Source organism: Mobula hypostoma, chromosome 21 (genome assembly GCF_963921235.1).
Source record: "Mobula hypostoma chromosome 21, sMobHyp1.1, whole genome shotgun sequence".
NCBI lineage: Eukaryota > Metazoa > Chordata > Chondrichthyes > Myliobatiformes > Myliobatidae > Mobula > Mobula hypostoma.
Window position 1 is genome coordinate 21,521,846 of NC_086117.1, and position 24,541 is coordinate 21,546,386.

General features: G+C 41.2%; 1 protein-coding gene across 1 annotated transcript in view; it reads right to left on the minus strand.

The window, feature by feature from the left end:
• lhx3 (LIM homeobox 3) overlaps window positions 1–24,541 on the minus strand; it is a 60,762-nt gene that overhangs the window by 19,920 nt on the left and 16,301 nt on the right. Inside the window, exon 4 of the mRNA XM_063074164.1 lies at window positions 1,388–1,590. Within this exon, the coding sequence (XP_062930234.1) occupies window positions 1,388–1,590 (203 nt within the window). The remainder of the gene's footprint in view (window positions 1–1,387; window positions 1,591–24,541) is intronic.

The window sequence follows — 24,541 nt, forward strand, 5'->3', positions numbered from 1 at the left end:
AATGGAAGACCCCTTGGTATGATCTAACCAGCTGGTCAGGAAAAGACAACCTTCTCTCACTGCCCGTACACGAGTAGCAATACCTCCGTGAAAGGGGGAACGGGAATCCAATGAAATGTTTCCCTCTTGAGTGTGCCAAGTTGTATTTGGTGGAATTGAGTACAGTGTGTGTGTGTACGAGAGAGAGACAGACAGACAGACAGACAGAGGGAGAGAGAGAGCTGTCTGAGAATGTGGCTGGGTGCACGGGTTCCTGGAGATCAGTGCGTATAGATGAATGTGTTCCGGCGTACACGTCCGTGTGTATATATTCATAGAGGTGTTTGTGGCTGTGTGTCTACCTTTCTATATGCATTTAGTTTATATACTGCACTATCATTCACGTCACGGAATTAGAGATGAGGTACACCCGAAAAGGGTACACGCAGGCTCCGTGCCAACCCTTACGGCGAGTAGATAGTGCCCTAGCAAAAAGAAGAGGAGAAAACCAGACCAGTGACGTGAGGGTGCAGAGGAGGTTACAATGAAAATGAAAACTGAAACCCACTAGAAGAGACTCGGACGTGAAAGACTCACTTGGTTTCTCTTTCCACCGATGCTGCCTGACCTGCTGAGTGTTTTCGGCATCTCTGATTTTATTTCAGATACCTAGCATCTGCATGGTTTTATTAATAATTTATATGGGATATAAGGACTAACGGTCACCATACGCTGAGAGTTAGACCCAGTTTTCCTGACTTTCATAACATCTGCAGCTGTGGTTGATTACTCAGCAGGCCAGGCATCATCTCTAGGAAGAGCTACAGTCGACGATTCGAGGTGAGACCCTTCGTCAGGACTAACTGAAAGAAGAGCTAGTAAGAGATTTGAAAGTGGGAGGGAGAGGGGGAGATCCAAAATGATAGGAGAAGACAGGAGGGGGAGGGATGGAGCCAAGAGCTGGACAGGTGATTGGCGAAAGGGATATGAGAGGATCATGGGACAGGAGGCCCAGGGAGAAGGAAAAGGGGGAGTGGGGGGAAACCCAGAGGATGGGCAAGGGGTATAGTCAGAGGGACAGAGGGAGAAAAAGGAGAGAGAGAAAAAGAATGTGTATATAAATAAATAATGCATGGGGTACGAAGGGGAGGTGGGGCATTAGCGGAAGTTTGAGAAGTCAATGTTCATGCCATCAGGTTGGAGGCTACCCAGACGGAATGTGTGTTGCTTGAAATTCCAGCATCCGTAGATCTCCTCGTGTTTGTGGTTGATTACTAGTTATTCCCGGTGGAGGGTGGATCTAATAATTTCACCAATTAATTAAATGCCCATGTTACATAAGTGTATGGAAGTTATACACCGATATGATGGTCTAGTAGGTTTTATACGTCGAAGTTGGTTCACTGACCTCGTTGCTTGGCTGCCTCGTAGTCTCCCTTACACACCAGTCTACTGTCCTCCATGAGGTAAAATTCATCGCCCGTAGCCAGTTGCCGCTTGCACACGATGCAGGCGAAACACTGCAGGTGATAGACAAAGTCCTGAGCCCTGCGGACCACTTGGGTGGGGGGGATCCCCTGCTGACAAGCGGCGCATTTCGTTCCGAATCGCCTGCGGATGTGAACACAGCGGGAAGCGGTGTCAGTGCCGTCAATGGTGCCTCCACTGATGGTCGCCGCGCTTGCAGAGACCGACAGCCCCACTGAAATAGCTCCAGTCCCGCTGCTGCGCTGGTGAAAACTACTACCACAGGACACAGAGATGCTCCCTGGATTACTAACGGTCTACTAAAGAGGTAACAATCACTTACCTACTGATACACCTGCACACATACTATCCATCAGACCCACACTCTATATAGTACTGCACCCTTCTACACTTGCTGCAATCGGATACATAAAGATCAACTTGACAAAAACAGATAGACCACTACTGCACATCCTGAGAAATTATGAATTTGATTCCCAGAAATCATGAGTAGATATAGAAGAAGACAAAATTCACAGTAACACAGACAAAATGCTGGAGGGACGCCGCTGAATCCCATGAGTTTGGACACAATTCATAGCCCGAAGAATTACATCTTCGGCAGAATTGCTTACTTAACTGCCCAGCTTTTGGGAATGCCCCGAAATCGTGACAAGTGGCGATAAATGCGAGTCTTATAAATAATAAATAAATAAGCTAATAAATACGTAATCAGCGAATGTCGAGATGTTTAACACAAAACAGTCGTGCAGCTAACAACAAGTAATAAATTAGAGAGATTAGGAAAAAAAACTAATGACGACATGTGGCTATTACAAATAGCCACACATAAATAGTAATCAATAATTAATATCCAGATGGGTAGACAGAATGGAATTATACGACGTCCAGATAGAAAATGGACGTTGAGAAACATTTGGGGAGCGCGTCTCAGAAGAGTGTACCACAGTCAGCGAGGTACGTCGTGAAATATGTTACCGACGTGAAGCGCGGCGAACCTGGCTGTTAGATCACACACACACACACACACACACACACACACACACACACACACACACACACACACACAGATACGACACTGGACAATATTTTACCGGCACAGCTACACAAACGTCAGGAAGAAAATAGAAAAAAAACTACAAATACGGGAAATCTGAAATAAAAATTGAGGAATACAGGAAATACTCAACAGGAGAGGCAACAACTATGGAAAACACCGTCAATGTTTCAGCTTTGGGACCGATGGTCAGAACATTGATGAACGGTCTCCTCGACTTGAAACGTTAAATTGTTTCTCGTTCCACATATCCTCGCTGAGAGTTGACAGAGTCTTTTTTGTTTTCAGACTCAGTACTCAAATGGGTTAACATAAGCAGGTAAAGTGGGAAATGAATCAAACGAAATAGATATTGCGTGCTGAGGAATGAATATTAACATGCGTTATGCAGTTAGGGAAAACATTTGCCTTCCGGCAGTTTATTTTGTAGAGGCACTGTACAGCTAAAGACCGTAAGAACATAAGTTATATGTGCAGAATTTGTCCATTTGGTCCATTGAGTCTACTCTGCCGTTTCATCACTGCTGATCCAATTTTCCTCTCAGACTCAATCTCCTGCCTTCTGCCGGTATCCCTTCATGCCCTGACCAATCAAGAATAACGCATTCAAACACACCAAGAAAATAACCTTTTGGAGAAACAGATACCATTTCCAGATGGATTCATCAACTCAGTTAAGATATTCATAAGGATGAGGAAAGTAGACAAGCAATATTATGATAGACTCTATGTTCAGTACACCACAGATACAGTAACCAAATACATATCATCAAGAGAATCAAATTATACACAGATAAATAGAGTTTGCTGATAAACAAATTCATTCAAGTGTGTACACTGCATTGAGCAGAACAGGTACAATCCCCGAAAACAAAATATAACATTCAGATAGCTAGTTAGGATGTAGATTATAAGAAAGATAATATCCAGAGGATAGCTAGATAGAGTTTCTGTACAAAAAGATGAAATGTCTATCCAAACAAATAGGCACGACACTTAGAAATGGGTCCAAGTTGATGCACAGACACAAAATGTTGGTAGATGGATTTATTCATTTGTCTAGCTATCATCTGGTTTATGTCTTTTTTATAATGTGAATCAAATAACTGGACACCAAACAGAATTCAAACAGATAAATAGATTTAGCCTGCTGCTGGCTAATTACATGCAGTATGAAAACAAACAAAAATGTATTGCACCCTGAGAAAGGTACTCTCCACAGAAAGGCATGGACTACATTACAAAGTAAGTAAAAATGATTGTCTTAATAAATAGATGCAACATATAGAGTTAAAACACCTGCATAGAAAAACTGATTTTGTTCAAAGTTCAAGATAAATTTATGATCAAAGTGCATGATGTATATGTCACTAATACTACCCTGAGATTAATTTTCTTGTAGGCATTCACAGTAAATACAATGAAACACAATAGAATCAATCAAAAGACAACAAATTATGCAAATACAAAAAATAATTATAATCGGGGTGCAGTGTTGCCGGAGCTCACCGGGGCACTGCTCCAGCACCTCTGTAAAAAAAAGTCAAAATAAGCAAGTGGGGAATTTAACAGCGGCCGCATACTAAATAGAGGGAATTTTATGGAAGCGGGGGTTGGGGAGAGGGGGTGGTGGCTGGTGGGGAAATACCACTAATAACATTAGGACATTTGATTGTTTTTGGTGAAATCCTGGAGCTGTGACTGCTTTTTATTTAGATATTTGTGAAATTCCTCCTTGCTCGACCCATTGTCCCAGCATACCCTGCCGTAGCCTCCCGCCATTTCACAGATCCTCAGTCTCTCTCCCGCACTTGTTGTTTGAGCATTTTTCACCGTGAAAATAAAAATCTTAGATCTTTTGAAAAGTGGCATGTCACTTGCCGAAGTGGGCCATAAGGTCGGTAAGAACGAATGGAGCAGTCACACAATAAAGCAGGAAGAAGCTGAATTTCGTGCAAGTAGTGCTACCCCTACAATGGCAAAAATGGTCTCTCTGGTTCATGATGAAGTGCTTGCAAAGACTGAGAAAGCATTAAGTGTGTGGCTAGAGGACATATCACATAAGCATATCCCTGTTGATGGCAAAATTATGCGTGAAAAAGCACTTAGCCTCTATGAGCACTACTGTGAGGGGGTTGAGGAAAGTGAGGGGAAGGAGCTCAAGGCTAGTAAGGGATGGCTAGCTAGCTATGTAAAGCGCTACAGCCTCAAGAACTTAAAAGATTACAGGAGAATCGACATCGGCTAATTAGTGAACGCAACTGTGCAATACTTTGTCATATTATTAAATTAAGTATTATATGTTTTATTGTACCAGTTATACACTGAAATGTGATAGGCTATAACCTTGTTAATGTCTTAACTATCACTATATTTCTGTCGAGCTCTGGAATTCACATATTTCTTTCATCTTGGTTTAGTGCTTGACATTATAAGAAGCCCTATTCATGTATATATGTCACACCCAATTTGTGTACCTGCTCATTACATGAATGGGGCAAGGAAGTTGCCCAGTACATGCAATGAGCAGGTACACAAACTGGGTGTGACATATATATGGAGAGGATATAGGAAATGGCAAGCATTTTGTCAGCTCCGGCACCTAAAAAATTACCACTGCACCCCTGATTATAATAATTAATCAATATTGAGAACATCGTTTGTAGAGTCCTTCAAAGCAAGTCCATTGGTTGTGGAATCAGTTCAGTGTTGGGGTGAGTGAAGTTATGCACTCTAGAATGGATATTACCCCTCAACCTCAGCCATCAGGCTCCTGAATCACTGTCTAAGTAGAATGAATAGCCAGGAGGGAAAATGTATAAGTAACATGACAGACCAATAGAAACAATAATGTGATGGATCTAGATAATGTACCCAGATAATTTAATTGATGGAATATCCTGATTGATAAATTGAGGCAATACACTGCTAGATAAATAGACATTTTACCAGTGGATCAATAAATAACATTTCCACACAGAAGAACAGAAACAAAACCATGATAACTGAATGGACACAGTACACAGATTGATGGATACTACATCCCAATTGTTAAATAGAGTATTCTTACAGAAAATATGTAACATACCCTGAGAGATCCATAGGTGTCGAAAGCAAATAGATAACCTTCAGCTGTATAATGAAATAGTAATATTCTATCCAGTATTTTCAATGGACAGGGCACTCTGATAAATAAATAGGTATTGAATCCTGATAGATAAATACCCATATAGAAAATAGAAACTGTAACCAGATTCACAAATAAATGAAGGATGCACATAATATAATAAAATACTCATCCAGATTAAGACACACAGCTGATAGATAGAGAGAAGTCAGATAGATAAACTAGATAAAGTAACTGATATTTTTACTCACAGGACAGGGGCATTCCAGGCATCTTTGTTGCCCATCTCTAACTGCCCTGGAATTGAATGGTTTGCTTGTCCATGTCAGAGGGCAGATAAGAGAAAACCATGCTGGATTCACATAAAACATTATAAACTTAGTTCTCCAAAGAACATCAGTGGACTGGCTAGGATTTTGCAATATTTATTAAATTAAATTTAGAACAATAAAATGTTTTGAATTGAAGTGAAACTTCCATTGACCATAGCAGGATTTGAAAACATATTTCCAAAACTATATTACTTGCTGATTGAGATGACTATAATTCTGGAAACCACACATGAGCCAACATAATACTCTGGATATTGTTCATGTAGGAAGAGGAAGTTTTTGTAGATATGAAACATCTCGGCACAGAAACAAACATCATTTTCATTCTCCCTGAATCTTTCATGATTTTACACATTTCAAATAAATCTGAGCTTTCTCTATGCAAGACTAGTTAACCTTTCATCGTTATAAAACATTCCTCAGATTCGACAACATCCTCTTAGATCTGCTTTGTATCTGCTCTGCTGCCAACACATCCTCTGAATACTGCTCACCACAATAATGTACTGGAATGGTGCACTACCTGATATTTTAGATACTTTGAGCTCTTGCATTCACATTATACTGCCACCAACAATGCCTTGTTTCTTTCCCCTTTCTTTCTCTCTTCTTTAATTATCCATTCTGGCCAGATTTGCAAAGCATTCCTACCTACAAGGCGTAACTTAACACCATGAATGGCAGTGATGCCTCGCTCCCAGATGAGCTCAATGCCTTTTACGCAAATTTTAGAAGGGAGAATAAAGCTTTGGGAATCACTGGTGACCCAGTGATCCCTGTTTTGAAAGCCGACATCAGAACATCTTTCAAGAGGGTCAACCCTCGCAAGGCGCCGGGCCCTGATGGTGTACCTAGTAGGGCACTAAAAACCTGTGCCAACCAGCGGGTGGGAGTTCAAGGACATCTCGGCGGGAGGAGAAGACGGCGGCGTGATGCAGTGCGTGCGGCCGCTCCGAAATGATGTCGTATTTGTGAAGTAGGATGCCGCGCACAATCCTGATTTGATGGAGACAGCCGTGAGAAGCATGGAGGAACATCTGGAGAAACTTCTGAAATGCCCGCTTCGCTGCTGCTGCTACTGTGCGACCAAGAATCTCCGGAGGGGAAGGCCCCAAATCCTTGGCTTTGCCTACTGCCTGTTGCCAGGGCCGGGGTCGAAGCGCTCAGCAGAGATGGTGCTCAGTGCTCGGTGTCGGAGGGCTGGTCGGAGGCTCGAAGTTTTCGGACGGACTCAGAGTCAGCTGTGGTTGGGTGCTTCCAGGGTGCTGCATCGGCAAGTTTGAGGCGCTGGAAGTTCATGGCAGGGGAGTTTTTCTTCCTTCTACTGTCTGTGGGAGATGATGGGACTTTCGAGAGACTTTGAGACTTTTTTTTTTACCGTGCCCATGGTCTGTTCTTTATCAAATTACGGTATTGCTTTGCACTGTTGTAACTATATGTTATAATTATGTGGTTTTTGTCAGTTTTTCAGTCTTGGTTTGTCTTGTGTTTCTGTGATATCATACTGGAGGAACATTGTATCATTTCTTAATGCATACATTACTAAATGACAATAAAAGAGGGCTGCGTGACCTCATAATCTAATCTAATCTAATCTTCAATCTCTCACTGCTGCAGTCACTGCAGAAAGCTGTAAACTCATCCAGCTCCACGATGGGAACTAGCCTCCCCAGCACTGAGGACACCTTCAAAAAGCAATGCCTCAAAAAGATCTCATCCAGCATTCAGGACTCTCATCACCCAGGACACGCCCTCTTCTCATTGCTAACGTAAAGGAGGTGGGACAGGAGCCTGAAGATGCACACGCAATGTTTCAGGAACAGCTTCTTCCACTCACCATCAGATTACTGAATGGGCAAAGAACCCATGAACTCTACCTCACTCTTATTTTTGTTCATTTTTGCATTACTTATGTAATTGTTTTCCTATATTTTTTATTGTAACATAGTTTTTTTATACTATGTACTGCAATGTACAACTGCTGCAAAACAATAAATGCACAACATATGGCAGTGATATTAAACCTGATTCTAATTCTGTCTCCCCTCTAACTCCTTTCCTTCTCCTCACCTGCTCATCACCTCCCTCTGGTGCTCCTCCTCCTTCCCTTTCTCCAGTGGTGCACTCTCTTCTATCGGATTCCTTCATCTTCAGCCGTTTACCTCTTCAACCTAACACCTCCCAGCTTCTCACTTCACCCCCTCCCCCACCTACCTTTCCCCTCACCTGGCTTCACCTATTACCTTCCAGCTTGTCGTCCTCCTCCTCCCACCTTCTTATTCTAGCTCCTTTTCCCTTCCTTTCCAGTCCTGATGAAAGGTCTTGGCCTAGAATGTTGACTGTTTATCCCCCCCTCCATAGATGCTGCCTGATTTGCTGAGTTCCTCCAGAATTTTGTGTGTTGCTGATGACTGAGACCAACTCCTCCAATGTTTGGCAATCAGGCATGGATGTGTCCCATATATCAAACACTCTCTGCTAGAGCTCAAATGACAGCCGTTTTGTAGGTGGCCTCTGAATGGATGACCTGCACCCAGCTGAGTACAGCTTAGAAAATCCTGCACCTTCCCATGTGCACTCTTCACCTTTACAAGTAACAATAATTATCATATTTACAAAGACCCATAATTATCTTTGAATCTTCTCTGCCCGTACCTTTTCTCTCCTAACACCACTATCTGCTTCTGCTCACTTGTGGAGTGCAAATCAGCATATATCAATACAGCTTGAAATTAGTGAGAGCCACTTCATATCAAGTTAGCATTGATTGCGTCCTGATTGACATCACTATTTGTCTATTCTGAATATCTCTGGCATATGCAAGTACTGCTTTCTAAAATTTAAATATTGAATGTTGCTGTAAATTAATAATAAATCAACATTGAAACTGCTCAAACAACAATGTTACAATTGCACAGCCACCATGTTTGGATGTATATTGCAACTCGGTGGATACAGGAGATACAAATGACTATGGATGCTGGAATTAATGCTGGACGCTGCTTGACTCATTGAGTTCCTCCAGCAGATTGCTTGTTGCTGAAAGAGATATAGGATCTGGATAAAGTGTTGCTACCATAGCCAGATAAAAGATTAATTGATAATTAATTGCTTTTTTTCTATATTTTTATTCTGTTGGTTGTGAAACATCATGTTTACAATTAGCAATTCTCCTGCACCAATTCCTGTTTCTACCCTAACTTTTCCCCTGAAACACCATGCTCCAATTTTTAGACCATGATTTCCTGATCCTCAATCCCCAATCAACAGAAACAGATTCCACCCCAATACACACAAGGTGCTGGAGCTCAGCATCAGGCAGGATCTATGGGCGGGAATAAACAGTCGACGTTTTGGGCCGAGATATTTCATCAGTATTCCATCCAACTTGTCAGTCCCCCGTGGCACTCTAAGAAGCACTCTAAGAACCTTTTAACTTAAGTTCCAGGCATCACAGGCCTTTTTTACACCACTTCTCCTTAAATTGAAGGAGTCCTGCCATTACTCTGTCAAATCTGTTCTTTCCTCCCACCAAGACGAATACCATCTCTGTACGACAGGAGAACACACATTATAGTACAATAGTCTCTGTTTTATTACTTCATACATTATTATTGCACATTATTGCACTTTGGTAAATTATTATTGTGTCTATTATTATTCTGCACTTTATTATTAGTTAATATTATTATTATTGTTAAGTATGTTTTTAAATGTTGCTGATGTAACAAAATAATTTCTCAATATTAATAATAATAATGATTATTATTATTATTATTTCTAGTTAAACATTTTTTTTTGGGTGCAGCTCAATCAAGATTGTGTGTGACTGCATGAAAATTTTTCATCTGCTGCAACCAGGCCAGTACTATATTGGTTTTAATGATTATTTCCCTGGACCTCTACGTAATATTACATAAGAAGCAGGATCAGGAGTAAGTCAGCTGGCCCGTTGAGCCTGCTCTGTCATTCAATAAGAACCTGGCAGATCTGGCTGTGGATTCAACTCCACCAACCTAATGAGGTAGTCTCTACTGCTTCCCTAGGCAGAGAAATCCATAGATTCACCACTCTCTTGAAAAAGCAGTTTCTCCTCATCTTCATCCTAAATCTTTTTCTCAGAATCTTGAGGCTATGCTATCTTAGTTCTAGTCTCACTTAATAGTGGAATGTACATAGACTCTTACCTATCTTCAGGTTTTCACATCTTCTAACTTCTTGCTTTTCTATCCCATGCAGGTCTCTTGTTCCTATATTTCCTATATTTTACTTACTTGCTGAAGCTGTTGATGTACCTTTGTAATTTAATGCACCAATATGCATTGGTTTCCATATTGCCTTTCCTTCTGTCTTCAGCAAACTTGGATACATAACTTTCTTTCCTACTATCTAGACAGTATATAAATAATTTGAAAACACATAACTCCTACAAAAATCATCATGGGATGTACCTACTTCATCTTGCCATTTTCAGTAACTCATAGCTATCTTTTGTCTCCTATTTCTTGGAAAAAGCTGGAACGAGGTCAATAATTGACCTTTATTTCCATGAGCCACAGTTTAACACTCCATCATGGGATAAGTAATTTCTGAAAACTGATATGGATAACATCCACAAACACTTTCCTGCTCGCTTAAGCAACGGCCTTCAAAAGAATCATATTCATCAGATATATATTACTATATTACTATTTACAAACGAAAGGTGGCTAACCTTGTTAGGCTGAGCGTTTTTAAGGTATACTCCTTATAAATGTGCTATTCAGAGAGAGACAAGTAAATAATACTCAGAATGAAAAGTAAATATAACATTGAGTACAAGATGAAGCTCTTGTATAGAAAAAAATAGAAATGTAAGCCAGCAGAGAAAGTTGTAAAATCCAAATAGGAGAGATAGACTTAGTGGCCAAATTTTGCTCCTATGTCTTATGGTCTTATAAAGAGAGGCATTGCACTCAGTCAGATAACAGGATACAGCAATTGGGCAAGTGAAGGGTGGCTGCAGTCAGATTTAAATAATGACAGGAACAGAGTAGAGATTCCACATTCATAAACCCAAGAGATTTGGCAAATGCTCGAGCAGCACACACAAAATACCACAGGAACTCAAGCAGCATCTATGGAGGGGAGCAAATAGTCGACATTTCAGGCCGAGACTCTTGGTCAGGACTGCAGGGTGTGGAAGGTGCAAGTTGGCAGGTGATGAGTGAGACCAGGTGAAGGAGAAAGAGGGTGGGTTGAGGAGGGTTGGTGAAGTAAGAAGCTGAGAGGTGAAAAGTGGAAGTGATGAGGGGCTACCTGATAGGAGAAGATAGTGGACCATGGAAGCAAGGTAAGGAATAGGGGCACTAGAGGGAGGTGATGGGCAGGTGAGAAGAGAAGGGGTAAGGGGGGAACCAGAATCAGAATGGAAAAGGAGAGAAGAGGGAGGTAGGAGAAATTACCAGAAGGTAGAGGAACCAGTGATCATGCCACCAGGTTAGAGGCTACCTAGACAACTCAAGTGGAATCAATACTTAGAGAAATAAAAGGATACTGCACACAAACTATCCAAGAGGGGATGTACTCAAACAACAAGATACAATACCTTGTAGTGAGTGGATGTATCTAAATATGGGGTTTCCAATCTTTTTATGCCATGTATCCCTGCCACTAGCCAAGGGGTCCAATGAATCCAGGTTGGGGACACCTGATCTAGATAGATACAGATATATTGGCTGTGAAGGATAAGGAAAGGCCATTCCCAGGTGTTCTGTGATTTCATCATCCATCATCTCACTTAAACAAAAATACTGGGAATGCTCAGCAGAGAAACAGAGTTAATGTTTCTGCTTGAAGTCCCTTCATCAGAGGACTCTTGGTCTACAACCTGAAATGTTAACATTGGTAATCTTCCCACAGATGCCGTCCAATCTGCATCTATAATATTTTCTGTTTTATCTTCAGAAACTTCAACACCGTAAGTTTTCTTTTTATTTTCATTCATCACCTGATTTCCAGTACCCACAATGGTGGGAGATGAAGGAGAGGCCTTGGGCCAAATATTGGAGTGCCCTCTTCACCAAACTAGGCCTATCATTGACATAGGATATATCTTTGAAACAACATTGTTTGGACTTTCCCTGTTCTAGAACCTGGGATGGTCAGACTGGTGCAGAGATACTGATGGCAGACAGTTAAATAAATACTGTAGGTAAATGAGCGGAGATATTTCAATGGACAGTGGAAAACGAACTACACTTAGATAGCTGGGAAGAAGTTGTATCCAGTCAGATAGAGAGGGACTTTCCATTTAGTTAATGATAATGTATGCTCAGACAAAGAGATACATCATGCAGATAGATATATCCAGAAAGTGATATGTTTTGCACATAAATAATTAGATTATCTGCCCAGGTAGGTCAATAGATCTACATAAATGGATGCCAAATCCAAATGTTAATGGTAATAGTTACCAGTTAGTACCTCTTACAATAAATAGGTATGGTAAAAGACATATAAGGAAACACTCTACACAGGTTGGTGTTAAGCACAGTACATAAACAACGAAAAGCTCAGATCGATGGTATACACAGATTATGTCTCTGAAGAGATGATTTCTCTTTACCTGTTGAGGGACAATATTTCTATGTCTAAGTGGGTAGAGCCTGGATAGCACCCCTTTATTGAAAGGCCATGGTTACCCTACACTTAACACTTAACCTTTTATGAGTGTACCATCACTTCATCTATCTCTTTACAGTATCTTTTTACCTATTTTGATGGTGTATCTCCCTGAATATCTGACTTAATATAGCTGGGTAAGTATTGGCTTACTTCACTAACCTAGGTGAAATGTCTCCTTACTTGCCCAAATATGATATCCTTCTGCCTCTCTTTTCAGAGTAACAACCTGGGTATCTCTATCTGGAGAGGGTATTGATGCATTCACATATCCATCGGCACAAATCTGTGGTTAGATATGTCTTCCAGATTTGATTTAGCCCACCGAAAGAGAACAGTTTGGCTTCAGCGCACTACCATGCACAAAGCCCACAGTGTCACTCTGGGTAGGATTCCTTCCGCTAGAAGAATATGGAGGAAGTGTTGGGGAGAGGCAGGTCAAGGGATGAAGACATGCCGATAATGAAGCTAATAAGCAGGTCAGGAGCAGATGTTAAGGTTGGACCATCAGTGGGTTGACCAGATCAGACAGAAGTTGGAGGGGTGGATTGGAATGGTGAAGAAAGGATGTTGAGGACAATGAAGATAAAATAGCAGTTTATCCATCTTGATACAGTATCATTGACTGTCTAGTGAAGTATCCCATTACCTGTGTGAGGAGAATATTGTTAATTGAGTATACAATAAGGAATACACTAACCACAAAGTAAGCTGCTGTACCAGACAAAAAAAGAAATAGCATACACAGATATCAAGCTATGGTACCCAGTGAGATTTAAAAAAAAAATCAACTCTCATGATTAACAGTGAATTGCTCTGCTCAGGAAGGAAAAAGAGATTATCCTATTGGATAAAAACATGCTTCACCCAGACAAATAAAGAGATACCTTATCCAGATAGATAAATAATCAATGAGTTCAGATATAAATAGATATTTTAATTCAAATAGATAAATATATACAGACAAGTAAATAGGCATAAATAGTAACCTATTATCCTATATGAATAAAATGATATTAACTTTGATCTACCCAGACAGAAAATTGTTCCACTCATATAAATGAAGAAAATGATACTAGCTTTGAATGATACTCTACCCAGTCAGAAAACTGCTCTACTCAGATAAATAAATAGATACCCTATTAAGACAAAAACATGCTCTAAACAGTTAGATAAGCAGAAAAAGTATGGAAATAGAATGCCGGACAATGAGAGGAGAATGGTCACCCAGAGTGCAGAGGTCACACACAGGAATTTAGTGAAGAGCTGGAAGAGAGATGCTGCTTACTGTCAAAAAGAAACATAAAAAAGCACCATCCATTGTCAAAGACCCCATCATCTAGGTCACGCTCTTCCCTCACTGCTGCCATCGGGAAAGAGGTACAGGAGCCTAAGGTACCACAACACTAGGTTCAGGATCAGTTATTACCCTTCAGACATCAGGCTCCTGAACCAATGTGGATAACTTCACTCATTTCAACACTGAACCAATCAGTGACACACCTACAGACTCACTTTCAAGGGCTCTACAACTCATGTTGACAATGTTACTTTTTCACTTATCTCTCTATCTATCCATTGTTATTGCTATTATTATTATTTGTTTTTTTCTGTCTTTGTACAGCCTTTGTGTGTGGGTGATGTTTCATTGATTCTATCGTATTTCTATGTTCTACTATGAATGCCAGCAGGAAGTGAATCTCAGGGTAGTATAGTATATGGTGACATATATGTACTTTGATAATAAATTCATTCTGAACAGTGAACTTTGGACTTAAAATAATCAAGGTACATTTTACGAAAAATATTTTAATAATTAATAAAACAACCAGGTTAAATTACAATGGTCAGCTTGAAGTGAATAATTGAAATTAGCTTCAAACAAGACCAGTCACTCATATAAAATGTATAAATAACCAATTAAAATTTAAAAAATAGAAGTATCAATAATATGATCAAGTTAACAAATTAATAATAGATCTTTAGAAAAGGATTGGTGAAGAAAGGCATGCCACTTTAGAATGTGAAATGTGCAGCCAAGGTAGAATTGACTGAAAAGCGACAGATATAAGTAAAGAGAAACTAACAATAACACAGGAAGAGACCTTTAAACATGCCATCTATTATTAAAATTTATCTCTACCTCATCCCACATGCTCTTCCTTTCCCTCCATTCCCTAGCAGCCAAAACCTGTCAATCTGATAATCCCTCTCGAATACAGAACTCATAATCATCTGAGTGAAGAAATTCTGAAGATTCCAGCCTATTGTCCCTGGTCCTCAACACCACTTCTTTAGTCAAGAAAGCACAGCAGCATCTCCACTTCCCGAGCAAATTGAGGTGAGCACCATTGAGAATGCCCTGACCAACTGCATCACCTTCTGGTATGTGAATTGCAAGGCATCTGACTGCAAAACCTTACAAAGATTTGCGAGGACAGCTGAGAAGATCATCAGGGCATCTCTTCCAACCATCAGAAGTATTTACCAGGAGTGCTGCGTATGCTCCCTCCCATCTGTCCAACAATCATTTTGTCCCCTTACCATCATGCAGGAGATACCAAAGCATTCGGACAAAATCTGTTAGGATGGGAAACAGCACTCCCCCAGGCCGTGAGGTTACTGAACTGCTTGCCACCACCCAGATCTCACCACATATGAAGTGCCATCAGCATTAATACTGCTTCACTTTTTAAACTTGTGTGTAAATGCACCTTATTATCTGTAGTAATATTACCTCATGTGTCGTGTGTAAGTTATATGCACTGTGTTGTGCATTTTGGTTCAGAGAAACATTGTTTTGTTTGGCAGTATACATTGAATTGAGAATAAACTTGAACTATATGATCATGCCTTACAGTTGTTTCAGATTGCAGCCAAAGGAGACAGCCTCTCAAATACTTTACCAAGCTTGCTCAAAGTATTTTACATGCTTCAGTGTGAGCAACCTTCATGCTTCCAGGTCAATTCTATACAATTTCTTCCACAGGTAATTTTCTTCCTCTCAGGAACCATACCTTGGACAATATCTAAAGCAAGTAAATTCCTCCTCAGCCACAGACACCAAAACAACATGAGTTACTGCAGATGTGGTCTTGTCATATTATTGTATAGTTTTTTAGCAAGATTACATTGTTCTGGTCCTACAGCCCCCTTTCGCCAAAAGCAAACATGCCAATCGCCTTCATAATTGCTTGATATACCTGCGTTAACTTTCTGCATTTCATTAACCACCGAATGTTACTAATTTCTCATCACTTTTGCTCCTCCCATCCTACTAACCAAAGTTAATTCCCTCACAAAGCTTCTTGCCAACTTGCTGGTTTGCACTGCAGGTGGTTTTCCTCCTCCGTACACCTCAATTTTCCACCTGCCCCTGCGACATCAGGCAAGTATGATCATTGTAAGTTTGCACGGGAAGCAGCCGTCAACCTACAAGGAGCCTGTTTATTCTAGCTGCGCATGTTATACCCACTAACCAGCCCTAGGTTAACAGAAGAAGCGCAGACACTGCTGACACATACATATTCAGATACATATTCAGGAATATGGATCAACAGACAATCTGCTGAAGGAATTCAGCCAATTGAGCGGCATCTATGGGAGCAAAGGAATTGTCCACATCTTGGATCAAAACCCTGCATCAGGACTGTTGCTCCAAGGCAGACACTAATATATTACTCAGACCTGTGACTCCTTTAGATTCATCTATTTATCACACGTACATCAAAGGTTATAGTAAAATGTCTCATTTGTGTTACAGCCAACACAATCCAAGGATGTGCTGGGGGCAGCCCACAAGTGTTGCCGCACATTCTGGTGCCAATAGAGCATGCCCACATTGTTCAACAAAAACAGCACAAAGCAACAATGGCAACAAAATAAAACATCAAAACAAGCCCCTCTCCTCCCTTTTACCTATCCACTCAGTCACACACACACACACACACACACACACATTCTCTCTCACACACACACAGTCTCTCACACACACACTCACACACAGAGTCTCTCACACACACACACACTCACACACAGTGTCTCTCACACACACACACACACACAGTCTCTCACACACACACACACACACACACACACACACACAGAGTCTCTCACACACACACACACACACACCCACACACAGTCTCTCACACACACAGAGTCTCTCTCACACACACAGAGTCTCTCACACACACACACAGTCTCTCTCACACACACACAGAGTCTCACACACACACACACACACACACACACACAGAGTCTCTCTCACACACACACACACACACACACACACACACACAGTCACACACACACACACACACACAGTCTCTCTCACACACACACAGTCTCTCACACACACACAGTCTCTCTCTCTCTCTCTCACACACACACACACAGAGTCTCTCTCACACACACACAGAGTCTCACACACACACTCACACACAGAGTCTCTCTCACACACACACACACACACACACACACACTCACACACAGTGTCTCTCACACACACACACACACACAGAGTCTCTCTCTCACACACACACACACACACACACAGAGTATCTCTCACACACATACATACAGGCATGCTTATATGATGTAATAATGACATTTTCATAGCATTCAAATTTTTTTTGACTGTCTGGATATATAATATCTACTGATTCCCCTTAACCACCCTGCTGGTTATATTTTTAATTTGACGGATATTGTTCCTGGATTTATGAATGATACATGCCCAGAGAGGCAAAGGGATAACAAATCTGAATGGGTAAAGATCATCAATTCCGGATCTAGTGCTTTCCCAGCACATATGACAAATAAACTCTTCTTGGGCTTCCAGCTGGGTACGGGTATCGATTATAAACGACGTTTCGATGACAAACTCTGCTGCCTTCTTCAGGCATCATCCCTGAAGAAGATGATAGAGTTTGTCATCAAAACATCAGTTATAATTGATACCTATACTCGGCTAGAAGCCTGAGAAGAGTTTATGCTTGATTCAGTTTGACAAAGGGATAAGTGTGCAGACAAAAAAGATATTAAATCCAGGTAGCACAAGAAATAGACCACATAGCCAGAAATATAGCACACTCATCTTTCTTTCCAAACTTGTCTTACCTGGCTGTTTCATATTCTATGATGGTCTTCAACCTTATAACCCATAACGTGTGATGATTCAATTGATGCACCTTCAAATACTAGGCCCCACCACTACCTGTCATCGCTTTAATTCCTAAGCTGACAAGAATGGGATTCTCTTGTTGAAACTCTTGTCTGCTCCATTTCTAGTTCATTCTTTAAGACAATTTGTGAAAATACAATTTATGATAAGACATGGTAGCTATATGAAATGATACTTTTCCCAGACATAGAATGAGCAATCATACCCAGGAAGGTAAAGAAATCAGGTAAATACTGGTTCCAAATAAAAGATGTTGACCCTTAAGGCAATGAAATAGAAATAAAGGTATATATACCCTCTACTTCATCTTACATTGCAGTCTTTGCACCATTCTGCTAATTTGCATTTGTCGTTGCATTTATTATTATCCTTCGCCGCTACGCCGCTGGTGTCTAGGGCAGCAATGGAGGCCCTCCATCTTTGTGTGTCCTTGGTCTCACACAGACATAGAAGGAATCTTTATTGCTGTTTCACTAACAATTTATTTTTGGACCAGTCAGGGCTGTTAGCCCCGAGGTGAAGCTCTGAACCTGGAGGACCGGTGGACCACTCTTAGTCTGGCCTCTACCCTTTGATCTGTTTGGCATGGGTGACCCTACCAAGAGTCAAAGCACAAGACCCTGACTCCAGTGGGTCAATGAGGCACACCCTACGACAAGGTTGTGGTCCCCTTGGAAATATTATTACTATGCAGGCTACTGTCTGAGCAAAGAATGCAAGCAAGGGATCTCATCGCAAGCTGGTGAATATGACAATAGAGTAATCTAATCTAACTTTTATCTACATACAAAGTGTATGCAGAAAAAGAGAATTTAACCATAATACACAAGGACATACCGTAAGAGATAGGTAAAGCCAATAGGCTGATGGATAAAAGAGATGCCTTACCCAGATGTGTAAGAGCAAAGTGAACCCAGATGAACAGAGGCAATACACCCAGACAAATAAAGAAATAACATATGTTGATGGATAAAAAGATATCAATGCCAGGCAGATAAAGAGATATTGTATTCTTATAGATCAATAAATAATGAAATAACTCACCAGGTATAAAGAGAGGTTCTACACTCAGGCAGATTAAGAATTAATGTAAGCAGACAGTTCAAGACATATTGTACCCAAGTAGGTAAAAATAATACACATGCAGGAATATTAATGGCCCAGACAGAACTGGGGACATTACCCCTGTATCTACCTGTATCCAGACTGTCAGAAATATTCCACTTTGATACACAAATGGTCACTCTACAAAACAAATAAAGGAATACTGTACCTGGATAGATTTTTCTGAACGATTATCACTCTGAAACATTAAGACTGTTTCCTCTTCACGAGCCTGATCTGCAATGCTTCATGTTTCATGATTATATTTCAGAAATGCAAGTGGTATTTTGCCTCCGATTGGGGGGGCGAGGGATACTCTACACAGATGGGTAAAATGTTTCTGCACCCAGGTAGAGAGCAGCACCATCATTGGACAGATCACGAGATGACCAGCACAAACAGAGGGAACTCTCAGTTCACATAACAAAGAAGTACTGAACCAGACAGATGAAGAAGTACTTTACACCAATGGATAGAGATATACCACACATCGATAGATTTAAAAAATTATTCTACCCAAGACAGACTTAGAGATACAATAACGAGAGATAAAATAGTAATGTATTCATGTAAGGATATAATGGAATACTCTAGCCAGATAGCCAAATTCACTGAACAAAGACAAAGAGAAAGTTTCCCAGATGAAGATATACCTTACCCAGACACAAAAGAGAAACTCTATCCAGAGACATAAAAAGAGCTTGATGGAAACAATATCTGGTTAGGCAGCTAGGTAGCACTCTTTGATAGCTTATTATACTGTACATTGTATCCTGATAGTCAAAAAGATCTCTAACACAAGTGGATAATTGTGTGGAGGAGATAAATACGCACAGAAAATAGATCCTACATTCAGATAAATTAATAGATACCATCACCAGCATTTCCCAACACATCCTTCACTGCTTCATTATTGGGCTCCCTCTATTTTACAGTCAGATGCAGGGATGCACGCTGATGAATATGCAGCCTTCAGCTCCATTTGCAAGTATAATGAAGTAGCCCATGCATCTCAAGTGCAAGATTGGACAGGTTTGAGCTGATAAATGAAGTTGGCCCTGCACAAGTCCCAGTCAATGACCATCTCCAAATGGAAAACATCCAATGTTCTCTCCTTGAAACATTAGCAGCAACAACCCCACCCCCCTAATTAATATGCCATAACTATAAACTTAACTAGATAAGTCACATAAATACCATGGCTACAAGTGCAGTCAAAGGCTGGAGCACTGACTCATTCTTTGTTTCATCAGACACTTTCCACCAACAATGAGAGACAAGTCAGGCGAATGCTGGAATTATCTCATTTCTCCGGGCGAGTGCACTCCAATAACACTCAAATGAATTATCTGACAGTGCCAATAATTCTTTAATAGACTAGCCGCCAAGTTAAACACTGCAGAAAGGCTTATTTAGCCACACCTCCCAAAAAATGAACCCACGGCCTCAATGACTGAAGGGCCTTAAAAAGAAGTGGTGGCCAAGTTAGTGGATATGTTGGCTGTAATCTGCTAAAACTCACTTGATTCTGGATGGTGCTCCAGAGGGTTCAAAGATTACATGCAATGCTACTATTTGAGAAAAGAGAGAAGCTGGGGACAGGAAATCAAGGGCCAGTTTGCCCAACAATGACCATTGGGTAAGAAGCAATTGCAGGACATCTGGAAAATATTTAGAATAACAAACAAAATTCACACAGTTTATGTTAGGGAAATTGACAGATTGGCCAGTGTAGCCTGAATCTATAACAAAAGGAGGAGGAGAAGATGGCGGCGCGATGGCAGTGCGTGCAGCCACTTCGATGGTGATGTCTGTTATCTGTCAAGTAGGGGACCATGCACAATTCTGATTTGATGGTGACGGACGTGAGAGTACAGAGGAACATCTGGAAAACTTTTGAAATGCCCGCTTCGCCGCCACTGCTACTGTGTGGTAACCGGAATCTCCGGAGCTGAAGGTCTCGAAATCCTTGGCTTTGTGTGTTTCAGCAGCCGGGGCAAGGTCGAAGGCGCTCGGCAGAGGCTGGCGCTCGGGAGGCTGTATCGGAGGCTCGAAGTTTTCAGACGGATGGACTCAGTGTCGGCTGTGGTCGGCTGCTTCTAAGGCATCAGCAAGTTGATGGTGCCTGGAGGTTTATGGTAGGGAGTTTCTCCCTTTTGCCACCTGCTATCAGGGACTCAGGAGTCGATCGACTTGGGACTTTGAGACTTTATTTACCATGCCCATGGTTTGTTCTTCATCAAATTATGGTATTGCTTTGCACTGCTGTAACTATATGTTATAATTATGTGGTTCTGTCAGTGTTAGTCTTTGGTTTGTCCTGTTTTCTGTGATATCACTCCGGAGAAACATTGTATCATTTCTTAATGCATGTATGCATTTCTAAATGACAATAAAAGAGGACTGAGTGTTCTCATAATCTAAAAAAAACTGAGGAGATTCAGAAAATGATTCCAAGAATGAAGGGACTAACACATGAAGAGCATTTGATGGCTCTGGGCCTGTACTCACTGGAGTTCAGAAGAATGAGGGGGTTTTCATTGAAACCCATTGAATATTAAAAGGCCAACAGGGAGTGGAGGTTTAAAGTATATATCCTATGGTAGGAGAGTCAAGGACCAGAGGGCACAGTGTCAGGATATAAGATCTTCCCTTTCAAACAGAGATGAGGAGGAATTCATTGCCACAGATGGCTGTGAAGGTCAAGCCTCTGATGACCAAGTCATCCAAGTGGAGGTTAGTAGGTTCTTGAGAGTAAGGACATCAGAGGTTATGGAAGAAGGCAGAAGAATGTGGTTCAGAGGGATAATAAATCAGCCATGATGGAATGGCAGAGAAGACTTGATGGGTTGAATGGCCTAATTTTGCTCTGATGTCTTATGGCCTTATGGGTGGATACTGGGAGACGAAAAGGTTCATTTTATAAGTGGAATGCATTCTGTATGCTGGCACATGAAGTTTTACTGCACATGATACAAGTGCATGGGACCAGGGAATATTGTATATTGTAATGGGTTGGGGACTGGATAATTAAAAGAAAACAGATAGTCAGGATAAATGGATAATTTTTGGATTGGCAATCAGAGACAATCACTGCAATGTTCCCTCTAAATTTTTTCCCTGAAAACTGCACAGCACTTTCATAAAACATCATACAAAAGAATATTCCAGCTGCATGACAACAAAGGCTATGTGCATGGGAGCATTTCAGTTACTGCATGGCCACACACCCATGCAGCTTAGAGGGTACAGTGACAATCAAAGATGAGGAGGAATTTCAATTTCAGACTTCTCTATGCTACATATATTAGCTATGGAAGTAGAATTACTGAATATAGTGAGGGCAGAGATGGACATAAATAGACATTTAAACTACAAGGAAATCAAATGTGGAAAACTGGTATTGAAGAAAAAATCTTATTGAATGGTGGAACAGTTTTAAGGGACAGATTAGCTAACTCCTTATGTTCGTAGTTTGACCATTGTTCCATCAGTATAACACATACCTTAATATGTAAAGGAACAAGAAGTGAATCTGTATAATCCCACTGATAACAGCCTTCTGCTCACAAAAATACAGTATATTTGAGAAAATTTTGGACCAAATTTACTCCTTCCCTTGAATCATTGGCCTATGGTTTTGATTTACCGCCATGTTAAAAAAAAAGGCCTTGCTAAAATCTTTGTAGACTACATTGAATATATTTCCCTAATTGACCCCCAACCCCTCGTTACCTCCTTAAAATTTCAATTGTTAGTTCGTCATGACCTTCCATTTACAAGCCCCCGCTGTGCTTTCTGGACAAAGGCGTGTACTATCACTCGGACTGGGTCCAATAACCTGCCCATCTCTGAAGGTAAACTAACTGGATGTAACTTTTGTACAAATTGTATCTAATTGTACAAGGACTGCATCCCTTGATTATGCCGATACCACTTTTATAGCCAGGAAGACTTGAGGTGTTCTAGATATAAGAGCAAGGTAGAAGTAATGAAAAACATAATGAAAAACATTTCAGTGACGATTAAAAGAAATTTTCCGGGATCTGAGTGCATAAGAAGGTTAAAATATTCAGAAAATAATCTGGAAAAGTTCAGAAAGTAATCAAAGTAGCTGGCGAAAAGTAGTCTTTAAATAAGAGGATTGCGAGTAAGCAGAAGTTATCCCAAGACTGTACAAGTTCCGGGAACGCTGGGACTGATTTTTGACAAATACACCCCGGCCTCTCCCGATTTAAGTCTTGAAACTTGTAGGAATAAATAGTGGATGAAAATTGGAATGCTAAAGCAAATTTCAATTTTGAGACCAGTGGTTTCTTTTTTTTCCAAATGAAATGCGGAGTATCGGAATGGTGTCCGGGAAATGATGGATCAAAAATCCGCCGTGACCTAATGAAAGAGCAGAATATCTGAGTATAGAACTGAATTCCTACCCTACTCGGTGTTCTTACGGTCTGATTTGCATTAGATGCACGCACACACACACACACACACACTCATACTCACACACTCTCTCACACTCACACACGCACACTCACACTCTCTCTCTCTCACACACACACACACACTCACACTCTCTCTCACACACACACACTCTCTCACACACACACACACACACACAGTCACACACTCTCACACACACTCACACTCACACACTTTCTCACACTCACACACGCACACTCACACGCTCTCTCTCACACACACACACTCACACACACACAGTCACACACACACTCTCACACACACACACACACTCACACTTACACGCACTCTCACACACACTCACACTCACACACTTTCTCACACTCACACACGCACACTCACACGCTCTCTCTCACACACACACACTCACACACACACAGTCACACACACACACACACACACACACACACACGCACAGATACAAGCAGCGTTTCCGGTTATACAGGTGAACCGAAGGACCGCCGGCAGTTACTACTAAAATTTCCAGAACCTTCCGACTCAGGGGGTCAGCGGGTAACTTACGGCTGTCAATTCAATCGTCCAGCGACAGATAGATTATGGCATTAATTGTTTACGTCTGTCGATGTGACATAATGGATGGGGGGGGGGTGCAGTCTTGTCTCGCTTCGGCAGAGCATTAAATGCGTCCACGAAGCTGGGAAGTAATCACTTCCAGCTACGTTGACAACAAAATTTGTGAAGGAACGCAGCAATAAGATCCGGCGATCTCAAACAGAGAATGTCTGAGCCCACGGAGCGAGATTCGTGCTTTGTAATAGAACACTTCACGGTTCGAATGGCTCCCTGGTATGACAGGTCAATAAACTTGTTAATACAGTTCCCGTCGAACCCCCACCTGAAATATTATCACGTTATTCATTAGAAGTAAAATACATTTAGCGGCGGTCCAGTCGACAAACACAACTTCGCCCCACTTCACCCAAGACAAAGGTCAGGACGCACTGCTACCTACATCAGAGATGACACTGCCTCAGCCCGGCGCCAACTGCCCGTCTCTCGTTGTTGTCATTTCAAGGGTTAAATATTCGGAAGCGTAACGGGTTGCCCGTAACTATCTCACTGTTGCTCCCAACACGTCTAGACTATCTGTGTTATAGACAGCA